Below are 23927 nucleotides of genomic sequence, written 5' to 3' on the forward strand. Positions count from 1 at the left end.
GGGTGAGTTTTGTGAGGATGAGGTGAGTGGTGGGATTGATGGTGGGGGGGTCAGGTGAGTGGCAGTGGCGTCACTAGGGTTGGTGTCACCCAGTGCGGTAACTCATGGTGTCACCCCTTATGGGCATCCTCCCCTACCAGACCATACAGAATCCTTAGTAATGTTTTTTTTGTACTAATATTACTCGTAAATCGTAATTCCCGTATATCACTGAATGTAATGGCAATAGTAGTGACGTAGACAACTAGCAAAATTAAAATTACACCTTTAAATTACAATAGCATACGTACAGCCTAAATGTACTTTTACATAGTTGCATGTGGTTAAAGTGAAAATTCGGGAAGAAAACAATAGAATTCGAAGTAAAAAAGTAAAAACGTTTAAGAACTACATTAAATCTTGACTTGAAGCTTTCGTGACTGCAGGAATTCATATTCTTTGGTTCTTTCGGTAAAGTCACGTAGATAGAAAAATAATAAAATGATGAAAAAATCTACGACGTTTCGATCGCAACACAAGCAATTTGTCTTCAGGTGAACAAATACAGCAGGCGGACTGCTGAGGAAGAAATATAGCGAGAGGGCTACTGCAGCCAAAGGCAGAGCCACTGCAGCCACAGGTTATATATGCTTGGAGTGGGTGGGGCTAGAGAAATCGGATATATATTTGCAAAACAGTGATGTTTTTAAATAAAAATTTCTAAACACGTATCAAGAAACATAGTATTCCCCCCCCCCCCCCCCACTTAATGTTTTAAATAGTCAATTTCTCTATTTAGTTATCGAAGAGTTATATAATCAATAATTGTTCTTCATGTAAGTTTATTATCAATTTGAATAATAGAATAATACGTGATATTTCTTAAATTATATGAATACTAATAACATTGTTTTGTTAAATCTTTCTACATTGAATTACAACATTGTTAGTTACAACATTATTTGTAATTGAGCGGAAGCCTTTTTTTATTATTTTCCTTTAATTACTACTTTATTTCGATTTAAAGCTTTCGTGACTGCAATGATTCATCAATTTATTATTTTATTCTCATTCTACGTGACTTTACCGAAAGAACCAAAGAAGATACTACTTTATTCTTAGAGAAGTTATTCATATAGGTTCACAAATAGTAATTACCACAATATTGTAGCTTAAACACCAGAAAATTTGACAAAATCAGCGACGATAAAAACGTCAGCAGCGACGAAAAAATCGCGCGTGCTTGTAGCGCGTGCAAACGAAACCACGTGGCTCGAAGCGTCATTGTAATTGGGTAACAATGACAGCTCTGACCGGAGCGCGTTCGAAGGTTCAACAAGTTAATTAGCATAGAGTTTTAGCCTTGTAGGTATATTGGGCTTATGAAAAATGTTTTTGTTGTTATAACTACGTGGAGGAATATATTTTTTTTAAAAAAAATTATGCTGAAATACTGCACAAAAATGTTATAGACAGTCATTTTGGTGTCACCCCCTCCGATGGTGTCATCTGGTACTTAATTTAATAGACTTTTTAAATAAATGTTTTCTCCTACATACCTACAACATGAGAGTGCAGCGCCACATTAAATACGCACTACAATGACAATAGTTTAAAGCGATTTGAAGCAGGTTTTATTTTGGGGGGGGGGGGGGCGTTGTGACGTCATATTTGAGGGGGGTCTGACTTTTTGTGACGCCGTGTGACGAGGGGGTGAGGAATCAGAAATCGTCCAAAATCGCTGAGGCGCGCGCGCTCCCGGGGCGCTCCCGGGCCGGGCTCCCAGCAGCGGCTGGCGGGGCCGTTTGTGAGGGGGCCGAGGGAGCCGACGGAGGGAGCCGATGGAGCCGGGGGGGCCGACGGGGCCGGGGGCGGGGCGACGGAGCCGGGGGGGGGCGACGGAGCTGGGGGGGGGCGACGGAGCTGGGGGGGGCGACGGCGCGAGCAGAGGGAGCCGACACTGACTTTCTCACACATCATACACTGACTCACTTACACATCGTGCACTGACTCGCTCATCATGCGCTTACTCACTCACATCATAACACTCGCACAACCACTGACCCATTCACACTCATCGTGTGCTGGCTCACTCGCACATCATACACTCACACTGCCGCTGGCTCACTCACTCATCATACGCTGACTCACTCATCATGTGCTGACTCACTCATCGTGCGCTGACTCACTCATCGTGCGCTGACTCACACATCATACACTCACTCACACATCATACGCTGACTCACACATCATACACTGACTCACACATCATACACTCACTCACGCTGCTGCTGACTCACTCACACATCATACACTGGGAGTGTCGTGCTGCCAGCTATGGCTGCAGGTTTTTTCGTACGTGTTATGTATATCGTTTATTGTTAAATTTGAAATCACAGTTCCTATGATTACTGTTGTTACATTGTTTTTATAGCGTTATTTTATTGATTCGAAAACATGGTTAATCTAAATTGTCTTATGGTTGTTGTTGTTGGCTTGCACCACATTGTGATTTTAACACACAGCGTTTTAACATGTTTTTTTTTTGTGTGGAATATTTGCTGGTTTATTCCAGGATGTTTCTGTTACGCGTTGTCGCTTTAAGATGTTCTGTGTTAAAATTGTGTTTGTAGCGGTTGCACCCGAGTTAAGAGCCGCATGGCTCAAAGGGCTATGCCTAATAAATGAAACTTGAAAGGTCTGGTGAGGGGTCAGGTGAGTTTGATGGGCGGTCAATGTCTGGTGAGTTTGGTGATTGGTGAGGGTCGGGCCTAATTCCCCGCCCCTCACTCCAACGACGACGGAGGGAAAAACTCCCTCTGTTCTGACAAGGCCGGCTGGCGGCACGCGATTGGTGGAGGTGCGCGCCACGTGATGCGGGATCGAGGGCGGAGGAGGGAAGAAGATGGCCGACACGGCGGAGCTCAAGGTACCGTCGGCGTCTTGTCTCCTCGGGGCCGCGAAACCCCTCCTGGAGCCCTCCCCCGGGCGTGTCGCGTTATCCTCGCGTGGACTCCTTGTCTTGTTTTCATTGCTCCGAGACGCGCGCGAGAAAGGGAAAAAAACAATGTTTGGCGGCTTTGTCGCTGTGAGGCAGCAGGTGTTGGCCGAGGCCTCGCTCTTGTCGCTGTGTGTGGAAGGAGCAGGCTGTGCCGGGCGGAGTAGGCCGCGAACCTCCGTTTTAAAAAAAAATGTTAGCGCGGCCTGTCGCTGTGAAGAGTTAAAACTTGTCGATTTGTTACTTGCTGAGGTGCAACACTGCGGATGGTGGTGATGGCAAACGCGGTTTATGGTGGTGCTGTATAATCCGAGCCCTTATAGCCCAGCCGGCCGTCCGTGTCAGTGGGCTGTCATCTTGTCCAATTAGTCCATGGGGCCAAACCAAAAAAAATACTTATTGGTACCACCTGATGTGGCAAAGTCTAGTAATGATTTTTGTAATCCTCCATGTGTTTAGAGCATTTTCTGATATGGTAATCTTTGCAGAGTGGCAGCTTAGTTGTAGTTACTGTGACTTTTATACCCATACTCAATGACAGGCGTCCGGAACGATGAAATGGGCATTACTGAAAAACTAGCTAGACAAAAGCCAGTTAGGTCACAAACTGGTCTTTTTTGGTTTAAATACTGGCTCTTTTAAGACATCTAGTGCGCGTCTTCCAGCTGTTAGTGCGTGTCTTAAAATGTATTTTGTTGATAAGGCATTGCTTTGAGATGCTTTATAAATGCAGTTTATGTTGTATGGTAGGTGTATATTGTTTCTGTGCAAGGTGTTTGCACTGGTCATATGGAATCGTGCTCGGTGAGAACTCTTGAAATGTATATGTGCTGTGTATGTGTACCTTTTATACGGTATCTCTATGCTGTGTGTATTCTGGTATATGTACTGTTTATATGGTATGTGTGCTGTGTAAGTGTACAGTAATAATTTAGTTGCCTATCGATGTGCATGTGGAGTTTTGAAATGGTGTGTACTGTACGGGAAAACCTTAACCAACGTGGTTTTATTTTTTTTACTTAACTTTCGTGACTGCAGGAATTAATATTCTTAGGTTCTTTCGGTAAAGTCACATAGATAGAAAAAATATAATAAAATAATGTATATAAAAAGAAAAATATATTTTAAAAATAAGATAAAAAATAATAAGAAAACGAAAACCACTAATGTACACTATAGCTTGGTTCAACGAGGTTTTATCGAATGCGTGTTTCGGCTCGGCAACGTTTGACGCTGCTAAGATTCTCATCTGCGCACCGTCAGTTGTGAATGAATAGATTGTGAGTGATTTATTTACCGTGTATGGTTTTTGTGTGCTAATGTAACATACTCAACAAACCAACGCAGAAGATCCCTGGTTTTGATCTTTCACGAAGCTCATGGTCCACGCTAAACCGCATACGCACAAATCATGGCAGATGTGGTTACCTGATGCACACATAGAAAATAAAAATAAAAAAAAACTCTCCAGTGTGCGACTGTGGTCATCCAGAACAGACCATACAACATATAACGACGCAATGCCGAATCCATGCATACAGCATACAAAGGAGTCATCACAGCGATGATACACTCTGCTGCACCTGACGCGATTATCTGGTTCCGTCTGTAAAAGATGTGATTCCGGACATACAGTACCCTGGCGTCTACAAACTAAGTTGCCTCTGTGGTAGTAGTTACATTGGAGAAACCAAACGACATGTCTCGGACCGCATTCGTGAACACAAAGCAGACCTAGAACACGGTAGGACCAACACCTCGGCCATGGCAGATCACTGTTATAATTCAGTAGGCTCACATCACATTGACTTCTCCAAGACAGAGGTTCTTTGCAAGCCATCTGGCTACCATGAAAGATTCGTTCATGAGGCTATCCACATATACAAACACAGAGACAATTTAAACCGAGAAGATGGATTCTGGCTTAGCAATCATTGGAAGGATTTGATAAACCATTTCGGGTCTTGATTGATCACGCTTACGGTGGCTTTCAGACCGCATCCATTATTTTTGTCTCCCCCCTCTTCTTTTCCGAACATAGATCGACTTGGTGGCCTGCTGCCAGGCCACCAAGATTATACGGCTTACCAAAAATACATAAAGTTGATACACCTCTTCGTCCCATAGTCTCTACTATCAGCTCCCCCACCTACAAACTAGCTCGTTTTTTGTCTGAAATCCTGCGTCCTTTCACTGGAAAGACCACCTCTGCGGTACAAAATTCTACTCACCTGGTATCGACAATCAAGGGTATTTCCCTGTCCCCAGACGACCTGCTTGTCAGTTTTGATGTAGTTTCCTTATTCACCAAGGTTCCTGTACCTGACACCATTGCAATCATTGAAGACTTGGTTCATCAAGGACTAAACACTGAGGTACCCTCCCTGGTGAGACACTGTTTAACCAATACATACTTCACTTGGAATGGAACTTTCTACAAACAAACTGAGGGCACCCCAATGGGCTCCCCCCTCTCTCCAGTTATAGCTAACATTTTCATGGAGAAATTTGAGACTGACGCCATCCAGACTGCCACTCTGCGCCCAACCTTATGGAAGAGGTACGTGGATGACACTTTTGTCATCTGGCCACATGGCCGGCCTGCTCTAGACCAATTCTTCGACCACATCAATTCCATACACCCAGCCATCAGATTTACCATGGAAGTCGAAATAGATGGCAAGATACCTTTTTTGGATGTCCTAATTAAAAAGAGACCTGATGGTTCAATGAGCCACTCTGTCTACAGGAAAGTTACCCATACGGATGCTTATCTGAAACCGGATTCCCACCACCATCCATCACAGAAGAATTCTCTCATCAAGACTCTGTATCATAGAGCCCAATGCATATCCGACCAGGAACACATAAGCAGTGAACTCAAGCACGTACACCAAGCTCTTAGGGCTAATGGTTACTCCGACTATACAATCCGCAAAGCTATCACTCAAACCATGAAGAAGAACCCTCTTGAGGAGCCTTTCAAAACCATCACTTTACCCTACATCCTGGGATCACAAAAAAGATCTCCAAAATCTTGAATAAACACAAGATCCAGGTCCGTTTCAACACATTACATAAAATCCATGATCTGGTTCCGTCTGTAAAAGATGTGATTCCGGACATACAATACCCTGGTGTCTGCAAACTAAGTTGCCTCTTTGGTAGTAGTTACATTGGAGAAACCAAACGCCATGTCTCGGACCGCATTCGTGAACATAAAGCAGACCTTAAACACGGTAGGACCAACACCTCGGCCGTAGCAGATCATTGTTCTAATTCAGTAGGCTCACATGCCATTGACTTTTCCAAGACGGAGGTTCTTTGTAAGCCATCTGGCTTCCATGAGAGATTCGTTCATGAGGCTATCCACATATACAAGCACAGAGACAATTTCAACCGAGAAGATGGATTCTATCTTAGCAATCATTGGAAAGATTTGATAAACCATTTCAGTTCTTAATTGATTGTTCACGCTTACAGTGGCTTTCAGACAGCATACATTATAAAAAATTTCGTCTCCCCCATCCTCTTTTAAAAAAAAAATAGATGGACTAGTCCTGGGCAAACTGCCAAATCGCTGCGCGTGACGCCAACGTTTTTTATAAATAAATAAATGTGCTGTTTAAAAATACATTTATGCAAACCAACACACCTGATGATGACCGTTTGAGTTATGGTCGAAACGTCGTGAGAATTTTTTAATGTTTTATATATATTTTGTTATTTTGTTGTTTCTCTTCAACGTGACTTTACCGAAAAAACTAAGAATATAGATCGACTCGTCAATCTGAATAACTGCCAAATCGATCTCTGTGGTGCTAACGTTAAAAAACCGCCACTTTTTTCAAGTTTTATTGCTGTGTTTTTCACACCTGATGATGCTTGCTTGTGTTGCAGTCGAAACATTGTGAGAATTTTATTGTTTTATATTTTTATTATTTTATTGTTTCCCTTCTACGTAACTTTACCGAAAGAACCAAGAATATGAATCCCTGCAGTCACGAAAGCTTTAGATCAAAATTTGTTAAATGGTAGTTGCATCTTGATCAGCAGCCATACGACAGAAGAAGATACTCGACACGCACATGGGCAACAACGCACATTATCAACACTGCCGCACGCATTGAGCCGGGCTGAACTATCTGGACAGACGCCAAACTCGGGCGTTGATTCGTTTATCGAGATATGGACGAATGGGGAGTGAGGTTCGGGATTCAGTGTCAGGGGCGAGCGTCGGGCTGGCAATTCATTGTCGGGGGCAAACGTTGGGCTTTGATTGTGCGATGCGGGAAGAGGAAGGAGACGACGGGGGTTCAGTGTTGAGGTGATATTGAAAGTGTACACAAGAAATGGAGAGCAACTCGGCATACTTTATTACAATAAGGGGGGGAAATCGTGGAGCGTGAGTAAAACAAAGAGGGAGGGGGTGATAAAGGTACGCAACCCTATTTCCCTAAACGTCTTTGTTGAATGTGATTATGCCCAACACGGCATTTTCCAGGACTGTAACCCCTGCGTTTGTTGAGGTGTACCTATATCAGAATGTAGAGGCTGACCAAAACTGAATTTCTGGTTTCGATCGAAAACAAAACCAGTAACAAATTTACTTTCGGCCGAAACCGAAAGTTAAAAATGTACTTTCGACAAAAAACGAAAGTTTAAAATTGACTTTGGGCCGAAACCGAAAAGAAACAGTTCACTTTTTGGCTTCGTCCGAAACAGAAACTATGCCGAAAAAGGCCATTTGCCAACTTTCGGCGCCTAAACAAAAAAAACTAATTTAGGTCGACCTCTAATTGTCAGACTTCGAATCTCGGTATCAACATGCGTGTAGACTTAAGCAAACGCAACACATTAGCCAAGATGGGCAGGCGGCTGGGAACAGACAACAGAGGCACTTTGTTGTCGTCCCGCTCAAAAGAGACTCTACCCACGGATGGAGATGCAGGCTGTCGTCTGTTGACCGGTCGTATATACATTAGCAGACCATGGTTGCGGCTGTAACCTCGCTCCCAAGCTGCTGCTGCTGACGTGTGTGTGTTTACAGCCTATCGCATAGGATTGCCTAGTGCCGACTGACCGGCCGATAGGCAGAGTGATAGACGTTGCACTAGCGTTATATTCTAAAAATAGATCTTCGGTTGACGAATGACGACCGAAAGTCAATATCAGTTTCCACCGAAACCGAAAGTATGCCGAAAGAGGCCATTTGCCAACTTTCGGCGCCGAAACCTAATTTCGGTCGGCCTCTATCAGAATGAGAATCTTTATTTTAGACTGGATGTGTATGTGTTGTGTAAATCTACAAACACTTTGCACTCCTATCGTTTTTTTGTTGTAACTTTCTGACCTGCCCCTACTGGACATCTGTGAAAAAGAGCTTAATAGCTCATCGGATTTCTCAAAGATAAATAAATATTCAGATTCTGAAACATTGTAGAATATTATAATGTGCTATGTATGTACTTTTATATGGTATCTGTGATTTAAGTGTACTATGGTGTAAGTACTGAGTTATATGTGTTGTACGCTGTATTTTCTGTATATAAGGTGTTGTGTTTATGCAATAGGTTCCACATATGTGTTTTGTGTGTAGTGTATGTACAGTACGTATACTTGTGTCGGTGGTGTATTTGTACATTGTATCCGTACCACATACACAGGCCAAATGTGGGATTCGTAGAATGTTGTGAAAAAGATGTTGGAATTTGGCGCTCGTGGCTGAGGGCTATCCAATTAATGTCTGATAAGTGTGTGGACAAATCGTGTATGCATGTTATGAAGAGCTGTTGAGTGTACTGTGCATGACATCAAATATGTATATGTGCTGTATACATATAGTTTTGCATGCTGTGCGTATGTTTACGTTACTGTATATGTACTGCTGTGATACATCGAAGCCCCTTATCTAAATGTATGACAGTCTGTTTAGAATATCTCTTTTGCAAGCGTGGACTATATATATTAAGTGGTGTTGACACAGTTTCTGTTTTGTTTAAATATTAAATGTGGCATCATTTTCACATATTGGATTTTGGCTACAATAGCACACAGGAGCCTATTTTTAGTAATTGTCACAGACTATTTAACACCCACTTTCTCGCAAAGTGGCTCAATTTGTTATGGTACTGCCCTACAAAAAATACTACATTTTCAGTGTTGTACAGTAGGCTGATATCATGTACATATATTCAATTGGTGCGAGACAAGAAGGTATTTAAGAATTAGGAAACATTTAAAGCTCAGTGTATTCTTTGTACACACTAGTGGCAAATTCATTGAATAAGAGTGCAGAGGAGGAGCAATAAGTTAATAGAAGGGAAAGCAAAGGTTTGATCATTTTATGTTTGGGGTTTAGGGAAAATAGACATTAGACATTTGAATTTGCGCGTAATTTTGCATGCGCATCTAATGGCATACACGCACACACCTCAACACCACACCTGACACACACACTGACACACGACCGTCGGGCACCTCTGCCCCGTCTGTCACACCATACCTCACATGCCCCCCCCCCCATGCCCCTTCCCCCCCATGCTCCCCCACACGCCCACCCACCGACCTCTCCTTCTCCTTCCCACACCACACGCTGGCGTATTGGGGCCGGCAGCACATGGTGATGAGCTTCAGGGTGTCGGAGCTGCAGGTTCTGCTGGGCTACATAGGGCGGAGCCGCACAGGGCGCAAGCACGAGCTCATGACGACTGCCCTCCAGGTGCTCAAGTCTGGCTGCAGCGCCGCTGTGCAGATCAAGATTCGGGAGCTCTACCAAGTAATCATTCGCAAGGCACGGCCGCACCTGCCCGATCACTGCCTTGCCTTGCACTCTCCCATTCGCAGCCAGTGTCCTGGTACCTGTGTTAGCAATAAGGCTTTTTCTGCACATTTGTTGCAAATTTATAAATAAAGTGAAAGTTATTTTCTCTGTATACTTAGAAAGGGTCTAAATAATATCTTAAGATGCAGTACAAGAGGGGACAAAGCATCTGATCAAGGATATAGTTTTACTTATGTTGTCCTTCCCCGCACCTCCGATTAGCTTGGTTGGCTACATGGTGCGAAAGAAGTTCATCATACATAGAAGGCAGACCACTGAAGCAGGTTTTGATTGAGAGTCCTTATGAAAATTAAACCACATGATGCTGTATATGAGCATGTAAACCAGAGTATTTGTCAAGTGTCAGTCCCTCCCATATTGTCTTTTGTATATGTGTGCTCTTGAGACATTTATTATTTTATGGGCATGATATAAATGTAAGTTATTGTTTTGTATTTTTATTATTTTATTGTTTCCCTTCTACGTGACTTTACCGAAAAAAACAAGAATATGAATCCCTGCTGTCACGAAAGCTTTAAATAAAAAAATAAATGTAAGTTGTTTGTTTATGTATTGTGTTTATTTGGTAGATGGTGCCTGCCAGAGTAATCTGCCAACGTTTCTGTTTTGTGTCGCAATGTTAGTAATTGCTTTTTGGGTGCGAGGTGGGGAGGGGGGGGCACCTGTGTACTGTTCCGAAGCTATGGAAGGGCTACGGTCTGGGCTCATGTCCGTGTTTGGCACTCAGCAGCGCCGATACCCCGGCAAAGCGATGTCGCCGTCGGAGTTTGCTACGGTGGTAGACTCCTCACCGCCGCCACGACCGCAGACGCTATCGTCGCCCACAGCACTGCTCTACCACCATTCGGCAAGCTCCTCACAGGCGCCCGCTGCTAAAATTCCTCCCGGTAAGCTTGGATTGCTGGACACGACAACACTCGGTGCGGTGTTCGCACAGTGGTGTATGCCTCCGCTCATGACAACTGCATGTGCGGTGTTACTCGGAAGTTTTTGTAATGTGGGTGTATAAATAAAGGATTGGCTCTTGAAGCTATGATTGTTACATTGTATAGTCATTTTCCAAATATGTTTTTATCCCACAAATCCAACTATGGCATGTAAGTTACGTTTTTGGTTAGAATATTTATCTTGTGATATGTGGTTATGTGGATTGATTGAAAGTATTCGCATAATTTTTGATTGTGTGAAAATGCAGCGTGAATCTTGACCGTTTCTGCATTGTACAGAAAAATCTTGCGCGTGAGTACGTATGTTGACCCGCGCGTGCGTGTGTTTGTGTGCTTGTGTGTACTAGCAGCCTCAGGGCCCATCCCTCTGCTGTCGGTGCGTGCCAAGCAGGATGCTGACATGAGTCACCGATCACCCCCGCGCCTTCCTGCGCCGCCCGACGTGCGGCTCACTAAGCTGCCCTTTTACGATGTACTCGACGAAATCATGAAACCGACTGGCCTGGGTAAGCTGTCTTCAATGCCCTCCAGTGTTAGTGGATGCAGCCTCCACAGCCGCCTAAGAGTGTGCGTTGCTCTTCGCCATATGCAGTTTTAAACGTTTAGTGATTGTTTGCCTTCAGCGGTTGGATTGACTATGGCTGATGATGACCGTGATGGTTTGTGACTTTTTGCTGGACGTGAGGTATAGCAGTAGTTCAATAGCAGCATGATATCACTCTTCATAGAGAGTTGCTGTCTTACTTGGTTAAAATATGTTGTGAAATGCTCTGCTCTAAATGGTAGCAAAGGGTGCAAATCTTGCTGTTGGTGTAATTGCTTGTACACAACACAATGTCATGTCTGTCAGAGCTTTAGTTTGATGCATGTTTCCCCACAGTTGCCACCAGCACGCAGCGCATGCAAGAGGCGTACTTTGTGTTCCCTCTCACGCCACAACAAGTCTCTCAGATATCCTCGTCTAGGTACGTGGAATTGGGCGTCGGCAAGGGATGGCGCTATGCCACCCCATGGAAACTGCTTTTTCAATTCAAAGGTTGCTGAATATTTTTTCTAGACCAATTGTCAATATCTCTGACAGTGGTGAGCGATTAACAGGTTTAAAAATGATTGTAAATGTTGTGGCTTTGTTCTCCAACACACCGGTGTGCTGTACTAGGAACGAATTTGTATATTCTGTTTACGTGACAAACATTACTAATTTGCTGTGTCGGGTGGTGGTGGGGTTAACAACACATATATTTACATGATCTAACCCAACAAAACCTGTATTATGGAGGTTTAAATACACCTACAGTTTGTAGGCAGGTATACAAACAGGTTAGTAATGAGTTCCGTCTAGGGTAAAGCGTTTTGTTTGGCAGGGCCGGCAAGGACATACACTCCACGTGGGAGGACGGAGTGACAGTAGTAACATGAGTGGATCGACAGACAGATGTAATAACACGGGACTAGAGAATAGCATTGAGCATAGAAGTATCCATAGAAAAGGCAAAGCAAGGCAACAGAGCAATAAATAGAGGTAGATGGGATCATCAATGACGCAAATGGCTTTGGTTTAGATTTACCTTCGATGGGCACGTGTGCTTTGTGGGGCAGGGAGCTGCTGCCAGGTTCACGCTACGACTACTCGGTACAGCTGCAGCTGAGGTTCTGCCTCTCGGAGACGAGCTGCCCACAGGAGGACCACTTCCCCCTCAACGTGTGCGTCAAGGTCAACGGGAAGCCCTGCCCGCTGCCGGTAAGCGCCGCAGATTGCCGAACAGGAACCCTTTCAGGTAAAAAGTGGTTTCCTTGCTCGGTGAACGTTCAAAGGTGCTTTTTTATTCCTGAGCCAATGGACACTGGTAATTGGCTTTCCCCAAATGGGTACTTGTCTAACGGCGTTATTGGGCCAAGATGCGCCGTTCCCATGCGGTAGCCGGCAATACTGGCCTCAATAGGGGGCAACAGAGGGGCCGAGCCCCAGTGCTGAGAGTCTATGCTTCATAAGGTCCAACAGTTACCCTATGGAACAGTATGTAAAAGGGGCAGACCCCAGGAGGAGGGCTGGGGGATGACATCATCCCTGGATCCTTCTCGAAGGTACGAGAAGGAAGGTGTGGCCAGGGCAGAGCGAGCCACAGCTCTGTATAAAAGCCGGACCTCTGGACGGTCCCGGCAGTTGTCATCCAGCTGAAGACAAGAAGCCTGAAGACTGATGAGCCCCAAGGGCAGAGCAGTACCCCTGGCAAGGGTCGGCTCCAGCTTGTATACCAGTGAAGACTCAAGCTTCACTCACGGAGGACTTGTAGATTAGCCAGTGAGAGGCGTAGGTGTCTGGAGAGTAACCTCCATAGTGTATCAGGTGTGAGGGGCCGTTACCTCTCTGTGTTAAGTGCTAATTGTTAAATAAAAACTGTGTTGCCTCAGAGAAGCCTTCTTCTAGTTATTCAACCCACTACACTTGCACTCAAATATCTTTTTATAAACAGGGTGCATTTTGTGTAATATGTTCTAATTGTTTATTACATTCATATTACTTTTATGCCAATATCTTGAGAATAAGAATCACTATATTCTTTGGGTCTTTCGGTAAAGTCATGCAGATAGGTTCAAAGAAAATAACCAAAAATAACAAAACTACGACGCTTCGATCTCAACACAAGCGTTCTTCCTGATGACGAACGCTTGTGTTGCGATTGAAACGTCATAGTTTTTTTATTTTTTGTTATTTTCTTTAAACCTATCTTTGTGACTTTACGGCAAGACCCAAAGAATATGAATTCCTGCAGTCACGAAAGCTTTAAGTGCAGATTTAATAAGAATCACTGTTCATCAAAGAATTGTTACACATTTACAAATGTAATTGTTACACACTTACAAATGTATGTTCTGGGTAAATGCAATTATCCAAGTCGTCGTTTTCCACCAATTGGTCCATTTCTTGCACTTAAAGTATACAAAACAAATAGTCTCCTCCACGATATGAATCTAGTCCGAAGCCTTCGTAACCCAGTGATGAGTACCAGCAGTGGATGGTTCCCCTTGCTAAGGGACGTAACGTCTTACGCAGTAGCTTTGTGTTTGGCTTGGGGTGTGGGTGTGCGTTGTGGTGATCTATTCTTGCCAATATATCCGTCACTGTGCCACCTCAGGGCTGCTTGCCACCCCAGAAGAACGGCGTGGAGCCCAAGAGGTCAAGCCGCGCGGTCAACATGACGTCGCTCGTGCGGCTCACACCCTCCGTGCCCAACCACATCACCGTGTCCTGGTCTACGGACTTCGGCAGGGTCGGTGCCTGGCACACACCGCACAGTCCACGTCACGGCACTGGCAAATAACCTTTTACAGCCGGTTCATGCCCACCAACCCGCTCTGACGAGAGCGTGATGAAGTATGATCAAGTGGGGAGGCATTTTATCTAACATTTGATTGACAAAAGGGCTGTACACTGTTGTTCATGAGTGCAGATTTACATGTAACCTTTTAAAATTTTCGTGATTACCATTTTTTTGGAACTTTTTCAATTGATACACATGCTGGCGCATTGATTTGGCATGAAAACAAAATCATGTATTTACCCTTAAGTTGTAGGGGACTTTCCAGAACAGTAACACAAATGTATAAGCACGCATGAATTTACCCAACCTCAGCCTAACTCTCCTATTTGCTGCTTGGAGTCAAGCTTAACAAAACATTGTAGCTGGTCAGTTTAACACGTAGGCTTTCGCGACCAATATCCATAATACAGGTTTTTTGGGTTAGATAGCATAAATATATAAATGTGTCGTTAAACCCGTCACCACCCGACACAGCCAATTAGTAAGGTTTGTCACGTAAACATAACATGCCAATTCGTAACTAGTACAGCACACCGGTGTATTGGAGAGCAGAGCCACAACATTGGTGGTGGCGGGTTTAACAGCGCATTTATATATTTCTGCAATCTAACCCAAAAAATCCTGTATTATGGATTGTAACTGCTATTGACCACACGCCCAAATTCTGAAAAAGAATCTGAAAATGATCATTAGGAATACGTGACAACAGCACCCCCGACTGGAAAACTTGGTGGGACCCTCCTGAACAAGTAGTCTTGAGAGTGGGCAAGACTTTCCTGGGTAAACAACCGTTAATAAAAGAAAAGTTAAATCTTACCCTGTGTGGTCGTTGAGCTATTTATAGTAATAAGACATTTAATAAGCTGGGGAAACATTTGCACTGCGGACGTACGACCAATTTCTCCTCGCGCATTCTCTTTACGCCCACCCTCCTCCTCTTCTTGTCCTTGCACTACCAACAGAGCTACTCGCTGGCCGTGCACCTGGTGAAGCAGCTGTCATCGGCCGTGTTGCTCAACAGGCTCAAGGCGAAGGGCATCCGCAACTCGGACCACTCGCGCGCCCTCAGTGAGTGCAGCGTCCCGCACACAGAAGCGTGCACTTGCCTTGCCGGCACTATGAGAAAAAAACAAAAGGATGACTCGACAGTTTGATTAGTTATTTTCTTGGGGTTTGTAAAACAAAAGACACGTTAAGTAAATGGGTTAAATGGGTTCTCGAATGTTGTAGCCCTGTCACCAGCATTGATTGCACAAAATATCCATCGTTGTACTGGGTTGTCCTATATGTGTTTGAAGCTTTGATTGTGAAACGAGACTGATAAAGCATTCAGATGTTCCCTCATGGTGTCACTGTAGTGACTTTTTTACAGAACCAAGTTTATACAACAGTGAGTGAGTGTTCCTGGAAGTCGTTTGGAAGTATTTTCTTTTTTTTTATTAACATAGGTTGAGAATCGTGTTTGCCAAAAATAAAGTTATTGCTCGCTCATTGAGCATTAATGGGGTGCGTATTGTCCATTTATAGCCCTAAGCCAGTGGTGGAAAACCACATTCCTATGGTGAGGGCTAGTCTATCCATATAACAACCACTGTTATCTATTTTATTGACCACTAGCTTATATACCCGGCATTACCCAGGCCTAAAAAATATTTCAAAACTACTCTTAAAAATATAACAGCAGTGCGTACTGACTGTGGTGGTACCTGCTATGATTACAGCAGTGCATACTGTGGTGGTACCTGCTATGATTACAGCAGTGCATACTGTGGTGGTACCTGCTTTCACTGCAGCAGTGCATACTGTGGTGGTACCTGCAATGATTACAGCAGTGCATACCGACTGTGGTGGTACCTATGATTACAGCAGTGCATACTGACTGGTGGTACCTGCTATGATTACAGCAGTGTATACCGACTGTGGTGGTACCTGCTATCACTACAGTAGTACATGCTGACTCTATTGCAGTATTTATCGACTCTATAGCACAGAGTACTTGCCTGACAGTGGCGTGGTGAGGCCTAGTCCTGTGCAAAGCCTCCGGCCTCCCCTAGATTGTCCAGCCGGCCGAGGTGACACCTTGGCAGGCTGGGGCTGGGCTGCTACCCTTGAGCCCCCCCCCAGCCACGATCTCCCCGGCCGCTCTGCAGTAATATCTACGGCCTATATTGGTAGCATCTACCGACTGTATAGTAGTAACTGCACGCATCTGGGTGGGGGGGACATCACACAGTGAAGAATTTACCTGAGCATTGTGTATTTTTATTGCATTTTTAACGCAAAAGAAAATGTCCCCCTCACTCCCACCCAAGGCATGCGACTTGGCATGCGACTTGGCATGGGCCGTCCCCCCCACCAAAGGCGCGTGAGTTGGTATGGTCGTGCATGCGTCATGAATAAATAAAAAAGAAGCGCACAAAAATTGCACTAAATCCCTAATTAAACTAATTAAAAGTTGATGGATGTGAAAAAGTAATAGCCTTTGCTCACGGCGGGTCTTACTGCGTGGTACCTGGCTATTTTTATTTTACGTAAACCCCACCGTTGGAGAGCCAAATCCTTCGCAAGCGCGCGAACACACAAACCCACAAACCCCGCCACAAACCCACAAACCCCGCCACAAACCCACACACAAACAATTTTTGACTTTTTCTATATAGATAAGGGATGAAAGGCTGAGTCAACCCCCAACCAGGATTCTAACTGGATAACTGATCGTGAGCAGCTCACTTTTGCTGTTGAGTCACCTGGCCGTGCTAGGCAGTGTGCATATATTGATTTTTTTTTTTATCTCGTTTGGGTCGCATAGCTTTTTATCGACTGCCACACAGTGTGGATGCGCAACGGTGCCCAAGTGCTGGCCTGAGATTACGGTGGGTTCTCCTTGTCTTTTGCAGTCAAGGAGAAGCTGACTGCTGATCCCGACAGCGAGATTGCCACCACCAGCCTTAGGGTGTCCCTGCTGTGTCCGGTGAGTGGTCCCTATGCATCAGACCTAGGGTGAATTACACTTGTAATTGTATACATTTTCGCACCTCCGATTAGCACGGGTGGCTACGTAAGGTGCTAAAGATGTTCAACACGCATAACTTGCAATGATTTTTAATCACAATGCAATTGTAATTATACTTATCATGTAACAATGCTCCTACCATTATAATTATAATTCATCCCATATGTTGCGCACACATGCCGCAGCAGCGGTTCGCAGTTTTGCTTAATGTTGGTTTCAGTGTGACCCCACGTAGTTTGCATGTGTGCATGCGTGCAAATTTGTGCCTGTATTTGTTTATGTGCCTGCATTTGTGTGCACTTGCCTGTATGTGTATGCCTACGTGTATTCGCATCTGTGCAAGTGTGTACATGTTGCGTCTGGGTCCACGTACGTGCATGTCTGCACATACGGCATGTGTAGGGTGGAATGATGGCACAGGGGTTAACCCAATGCGCTATGGTTCTCTGAAATACAGAGCCCTGCTTAAGTTACACCTCTTCGTCCACTTTTACAATTGTATAGCATATTAGTCAATTAATACATAACATTCTAGGTTTGTTCTTTGAATTTCAAGTGATTGGCATTTCACGTGGCCTCCAAGTGCAACTACCATGGCAGAAGTACTGGTGACAACACCATGTAATCGTGGCAAATTACAGCTTTTATTATGAATGTGTATATGTGTGTGCTCCTGCTGTACAACCTCAGCTCGGCAAGATGAGGCTGAGCCTGCCATGCCGGGCGCTCACCTGCACGCACCTGCAGTGCTTCGACGCCGCATTGTACCTGCAGATGAATGAGAAGAAACCCACGTGGGTTTGCCCTGTATGCGACAAGAAGGCACCCTACGACGGGCTAATCATCGACGGGTGAGCTTCCTGCCGTGTGCTCTCACGCCCCCCCCCCCCCCCGCGGATATGCCAGGTTGTTTGTTTACAGCTTCTGCTCATTTCCTTTGATGCGCGGAGAAATGACCCCCCATGCCCGCCCACAGGCTGTTTGTGGAGATTCTCAACTCTTGCACGGACGCAGATGAGATCCAATTTCGGCAGGATGGGCTGTGGAGTCCAATGAAGCCCAAGAAGGAGAGCAAGGAGCGAACAGTGGCGACCATGCACCGCTCCAATGCTGATAGTGAGTGGCCGCACACCTCGCCACGGTTGTACAGGCCCTCACGTGCCTCTTGTCCGTTGCTCACACGAGTTCTGGACATCGGTGATGAGCAACAATAAATCCGAACGTGGACGTTCGAGTCTTTCAACAGCGTTACCGTGCCATGAGGCCGAGTAATTTAACCGCAACGTTCACCTCTGCAGGTATGAGTGGCTACGGCAGCTCGGGTTACTCTGCATTGGCAGCATCGGCATCGCAACCAAGCCGCGCGGGCAGCAAGCGTGCCGAGGTCATCGACCTCACAGTGGGAAGCTCCGACGACTCATCAGACGCCAGCGAGCGAGACGACGATGACGACGACGATGACGACTCATCTCCCTCACCTCCACCGCCGCCACCTACAAAAAAGTTCTGCACGAGCGCCATCATGGAGCTGCCCGGGAAAGGGTTAGTGGTGCCCGTCCTGGACCACGACGAACTCTCGCAGGATTGGTAGCCGCTCGTTCTCAATCGAAGGGCGGCACTGTTAAATTGTTGGGCCTAGCGTGGGGAAGTTCACAAAGTGTTCGACATGCATTGTTTATAGCAGCCACGACGTTTTATTGCAGTACGTTTTCAAGCGCGGGGCTTGTTTTCGTTATTTGAACCAGGGAGGTCACGGGAAGCGCTGCACTTGATCGCATTGTGTCAGGGAAGAAGCAAGAATGTTTCCTCTTGTTGTTCTGTCTGAATTACCCTATATATAAAGGGTCTATGTTATCGACATTTTATTGCTTAACTGTACATTGGGGTTAGTCATTAACATTTTAATGTCTGCAATTATGGCTTACTCTTGTGCTCGTGTCCTTCATAATTTTAACTTATTTTCTATTAAAGCCACCGTTTTGTGTTCGTACGTACTCGAGTAATGTTGAGTGTTGCTCGATTGAGGAGTCCTGCCTTAACGTGTTGTATGCATTTTGTTTACGTTTTGTCATCTCATGGCCCCTTTGAAGATATGCAGGGGGATGACACTGCCATATGGGGAGTGCTGTTATTTGATAACATTACAATAAAGTTATTTTTATAGTTTTGTGAGACGCAAATGCATTATTTACAAGACTTGTTCACGCCTACGCATGCACAAAGCAGCCACTCTCACTGTCGCTTTCTTTCCCTGCGTTTGAAGTGTGCGATGCCAACTGAAAGATAATTTTACATCGATTATGGCTTGTGTTGCATGGACTGCTCTATCCTAATCACTTATAACACAAACACATTGTTTCACTAACGCTTATAAGAGATTGCCCAACTCCGCATTTAAGAAGTTGAGTTCACGAGATGCGTCCCAAGTTTGCAACGGCTAGCCATTTGTCCGTTGAGTGGCGACGCGCTGCGGGTGTTGGCTTGCGTGCTCTAATCGTGGTGCACTGTGTGTTTAAGGGTGCTGAACCTGCACCGCTCCAGTGTGTCCCCCATGGTGTCGAGTTACCTGCCCACGTCACTGGCGGACTTCACCTCCTACTCCATGTCCACCATGCCCCCAGACATGCCCAGTGAGTACCTTTGGCCAACTTAACTGGAAAAGGCACCTGCTCACGACATGTGCGGGGTTCACGCACACAATGTCATTGACGTTTTCCTCGTCATAGGGTTTAGAGCTTTCTAAGCTAATCGTGACGTAGTTTTGATCAAATTAATCTCGTTCTTTGGTTACCGCCTTAATTTTACTGGAGATGCGGAAAATGTAGACAACTGCACTAAGTGGTTCACCAGCACTGGAGTTTGAGGAGCCCTACTCTTTGAATATCAACGCTTTGATGTTATCTATTGGGCCTCTAGCTTCCTTGCCATTATTACAGCCCCTTGAATCATCTCATTGCACCCTGCCGGTTCGGTGTGACTGGTTCCAACTCTCGATCCAAATTAAAGTAAACCTAGAATAAAAGCGAATGGCTTTCTTACACGAGCTGAATCGCAATCTGCAATATTAATCACCTAGCAAGCGGTAATGTGCAAAGCAGCGGTTAGGTTATGGTTAGGTTCGGATAGGGTTAGTTTAGCGTTAGGTTAGGGTTAGGTCTATAAGGGCTAGGTTAGAGTTAGGGTTGGGTAAGGGTTAGATTATGTTTAGGTTAAGGTTATGTTAGGGCTAGGTTATGTTTGGGTTACGGTTAGGTTAGCGTTAGGTTTGGGTTACCTTAGGGCTAGGTTATGTTTAGGTAAGCGTCAGGTTAGAGTTAGGTTAGGGTTAGATTATGGCTAGGTTTGGGTTAAAACTAGATTTTAAGCTTTCGCTATTGCAGGAATTACTCTGATTCTTTTGGTGAAGTCACGTAGAAAATAAAATCAAATAATAGAATACGACGTTTCGGTTGCAACACAAGCAAGGTAAGAATGAATGATAAAACACGCACTTTGCGTTAACTGTGTTTTAGCAGACTCTGCGTTGCATTACATTACACTCTAATTTTGCTAAATTTGCTGTCAAACGTTCTATTTCTCGCTCGGTGCGTCTTAGTGTTGCATCTCTTTCTGCTTGTGGATCTGCCTATGCTGTTTCCGTGTCTGTGTTTTATCACACTTTGTAATTTAGCAATCTTTAGAAGAGCGCTAATCAACCAGGCTATGCCTGAACTATGTGTTAACCGACCCTGTTGCATTGCATTACGCTTCTTAATTTTACTAAATTTGCTTTCTCAAACTTTCGATTTTCTTGCTCTAAACCATTGCCTCTCCTCCGGCCACTGTGGTCCAGAATTCCACACTGCTCCCTCTGTCCCCACGTTTGTCAGCTGGTCCCACCTCCCCAGTCCTCTCTCTGCCCCGGCCCCTCTCCCCTCTATTTAAAGCCTCGGCAGATTCGTTGTCCTGTCTTGGTGTGTCTCTCTCTGCTTGTCTGCCTATGCTGTTCCCGTGTCTGTTTTATCATTCTTTCCTGATGGTTGCTTGTGCTGCAACCGAAACGTCGCATTTTATTATTTGATTTTCTACGTGACTTTACCGAAATAACCAAAGAGGTTCGGGTTAGTTTTGGTGCGCGTTTTCCACATCAGGTTTTCATTAAAGATGGAACTCTATACCAGAGTACCAGATTTTTGCAACATTGCATTAAGACTGGTTTTTGCATTACCGTTAACTGTCAAGTGAATGAAATTTCCACAAATGTTAACTTATCTAGGTGACACTTCTACATCACATTGTTGGCTGTAAATGCTGTTATGGCAATACAGACGGGTGCTGGGTGCTCTAACTTTATTCCTGTATTTTACAGCCCTGGATTTGTACTCCATCTTGCAGACGGATAGTCAGGTAAGTGGCATTCACCTACATTTCTGTATTCACCAGTGTACTTCACAATCTACTTACTGTGCCATGTTACTGTATTGAACATTGCACCTAATTATACCGGTCTCCCAATATTAGCACCTCAAGGCTTTTTTTTGTGCCACAAGTGCTGCAGACAAATCTATTCCATCGTTCCCTTTGCATATTTTTGATTGCATAAAAACATGCAGTTTTTTTAAATCGACATTTGGCGCCAAGCAGATGTATTTAAATCTATGTAACTGCCTCTAATTTTCCATTTTTGCTGACCAGCTTGGGCATCTGTGAAAAAGCTTCATAGCTTATATAAAATGTATGTTCATCTTGAAGTTTTGGACCCAGCAAAATTTGCAGATATTTTATATTGGCAAATGTAACACCTCCAGGATTAATGCACAGCCTTTAATACCACCAGTGGTGTAATTGCAGCAGAGCTCAGGCTGGAGGGACTTTGCAAGAGGGGAAGTCAAGGCACGATACCGCACTTCATTCAATGTGCCAACCACGAGGCCACTGTCACAGTACCTGGTTTGTTCACACATGCTTGCAGCACGACTTGGAACCTTGTAGATTTGTTGCACATCATTACTGTCTTGTCCCCAGTTCGGCAGCGGAGTGTACCTGGACAATCCGTCGTCAAACGCAGCTGCGCTCACCACATCCACCATGACGTCCACCACCTCCAGCCGCTTGCAAGAGCCACACCCTCCCAGTACTGCTGCCACGGTGGCTGCCAGGGCCTATCCAGATGTCATCTCACTCGACTGACTATCCATGAAGCAGGGGAGAGGCTGTGCCAGTCAACTGTGCTTATAATGCAGCAGCCTCCACGGACCTTGGGGTTGATATTCGAGAAGATTCAAATTGGACACTGGCTTCACCAACACTTCGGTTCAAGTTATCAAACCAGTCCTGGGCATGTGGGGTGTCAAGACCACCAAAAAAATGTATTTTGGGCTAGATTGCATAAATAGATCTATATCACACTTTTCATCAAGGATCTCAAAGCAATATACAAGACAGCAGCACACACTCAGCATATTAAATGCATTTTAAGAATAATTTACTAAAACGAAAAGTTTAAGAAGTGTATAGGTTTTTAAGGAACATTGGAAAATGTCCACTCTGATCCTGAAATTTAATTGAGGAGCCTTCTATAGCCTGGGGGCTACATGGGAAAAAGCTGTCACCCAGACCAAAACCTAAACCTGGCAATGCAGAGATCGCCAGATCTTAGTGACCGTTGAGGGGACATGGGTGCAGCATGTCAATGTAGGCGGGGCAAGATGGTTCAGGGAAGCCAAAACTGGTGTCGCAGCACTTTAGCCACACCACAGAGTAAGACATTAAAAGTCTGATATGACAGCATGGACCACCTTTTCTGCATGGGAGGCAGGGAAGGGATAGGATAGATTCTGTGTTGCTCAACCCACCACCACAGCTAATTAGTAAGGTGTACGCAAGCAAAGCATGCCAATTCCTTACGAGTTAAGCACACCAGTGTTAAAGAGCAAACCAACATTTACAATTCAAGAGGACTGGTTATAATTACCAGCAAAACTCAAATTGTAAATGTGCTGAACTAGAAACTAATTGTAATGTTTTGTTTACATGATAAACCTTACTATTTGGCTGTGCTGATCTATATTTATGCCATCTAACACAAACCTATTGGGTCAGGAAAGCTGAGACATAACTGTGCACTAACACTCAGGTTGTAAAAATTACAATATCTTCCCCCACAAGTTAACCACACAGCTCTGATTACTTGCAAGTGTCAAATCGTTTAAAATTTACAGCAATACCACCATTGAAGGTATTTATTTCACAGAACAAGACTTGACCTGAAGTACCTGCACAAACATGGCCTTATCCTGCAAGTGGTGCTGAAACCTTAACAGGCTGCATAATGCCAAAAGCAGATCTCTCCATGGTTTGGGATGTCAAGTCAGCTTAATATTGTAAAAAAATAATGTACAGTTTGTAGTTGATTAAATGTCATTTTTAGCCACATTGGTAATCCTCACAGGATGCCTGTTTGTCAGTCTCCTTGCACATTTGGTATTGGAACGTCTTGTAGACATGTTTTCTTCAGTTGCTCATTAAAATTGACAACGGACCATATATATTGTACATGTTCTTCCACTGTTGTACATGCCACACTGCAGCTCCCAGTTAGCATCAAGTGACAACAGAATTGGAGCAATTTACAAAGCTTTTGGTCCATTGCAGACATGCATTTTTAACCTGTCAAGACCTGTATACACATTTCACTTTCCAACTGTACCTTTATCCTTCCATGTCATGCAGTGGTTAGTGAATATTTTTCGCAGTACTATGGCATAACTTTCCAGTGCTTTTGGCAGAGCAGTAGCCTTGCACATTCACCAGATTAAACTTGTCCAGATGGCACTGCCCAAAA

General features: G+C 44.6%; 1 protein-coding gene across 8 annotated transcripts; it reads left to right on the top strand.

The window, feature by feature from the left end:
• Nucleotides 1–1928: 1928 nt before the first annotated feature.
• LOC116950660 (E3 SUMO-protein ligase PIAS2-like) lies at nucleotides 1929–23629 on the top strand. Of its 8 annotated transcripts, none has more exons than XM_032968604.2 (15): nucleotides 1929–2908; nucleotides 9594–9770; nucleotides 10549–10708; nucleotides 11119–11274; nucleotides 11649–11733; nucleotides 12368–12509; nucleotides 13906–14040; nucleotides 15054–15159; nucleotides 16989–17062; nucleotides 17795–17955; nucleotides 18081–18220; nucleotides 18403–18646; nucleotides 19622–19734; nucleotides 21453–21490; nucleotides 22109–23629. In XM_032968604.2, the coding sequence occupies exons 1-15, from the start codon at nucleotides 2885–2887 to the stop codon at nucleotides 22271–22273; spliced, it is 1920 nt and encodes a 639-aa protein (XP_032824495.1). In that variant the 5' UTR covers nucleotides 1929–2884; the 3' UTR covers nucleotides 22274–23629. The 8 variants fall into 8 exon arrangements, with proteins under 8 accessions (XP_032824495.1, XP_032824498.1, XP_032824492.1 ...); XM_032968607.2 differs by having other exon boundaries at nucleotides 9594–9755; nucleotides 10552–10708; XM_032968601.2 differs by having other exon boundaries at nucleotides 1930–2908; nucleotides 11116–11274.
• Nucleotides 23630–23927: the final 298 nt, after the last annotated feature.

Source organism: Petromyzon marinus, chromosome 40 (genome assembly GCF_048934315.1).
Source record: "Petromyzon marinus isolate PM22_M1 ecotype Great Lakes invasive population chromosome 40, UKy_Petmar_22M1.pri1.0, whole genome shotgun sequence".
Taxonomy (NCBI): domain Eukaryota; kingdom Metazoa; phylum Chordata; class Hyperoartia; order Petromyzontiformes; family Petromyzontidae; genus Petromyzon; species Petromyzon marinus.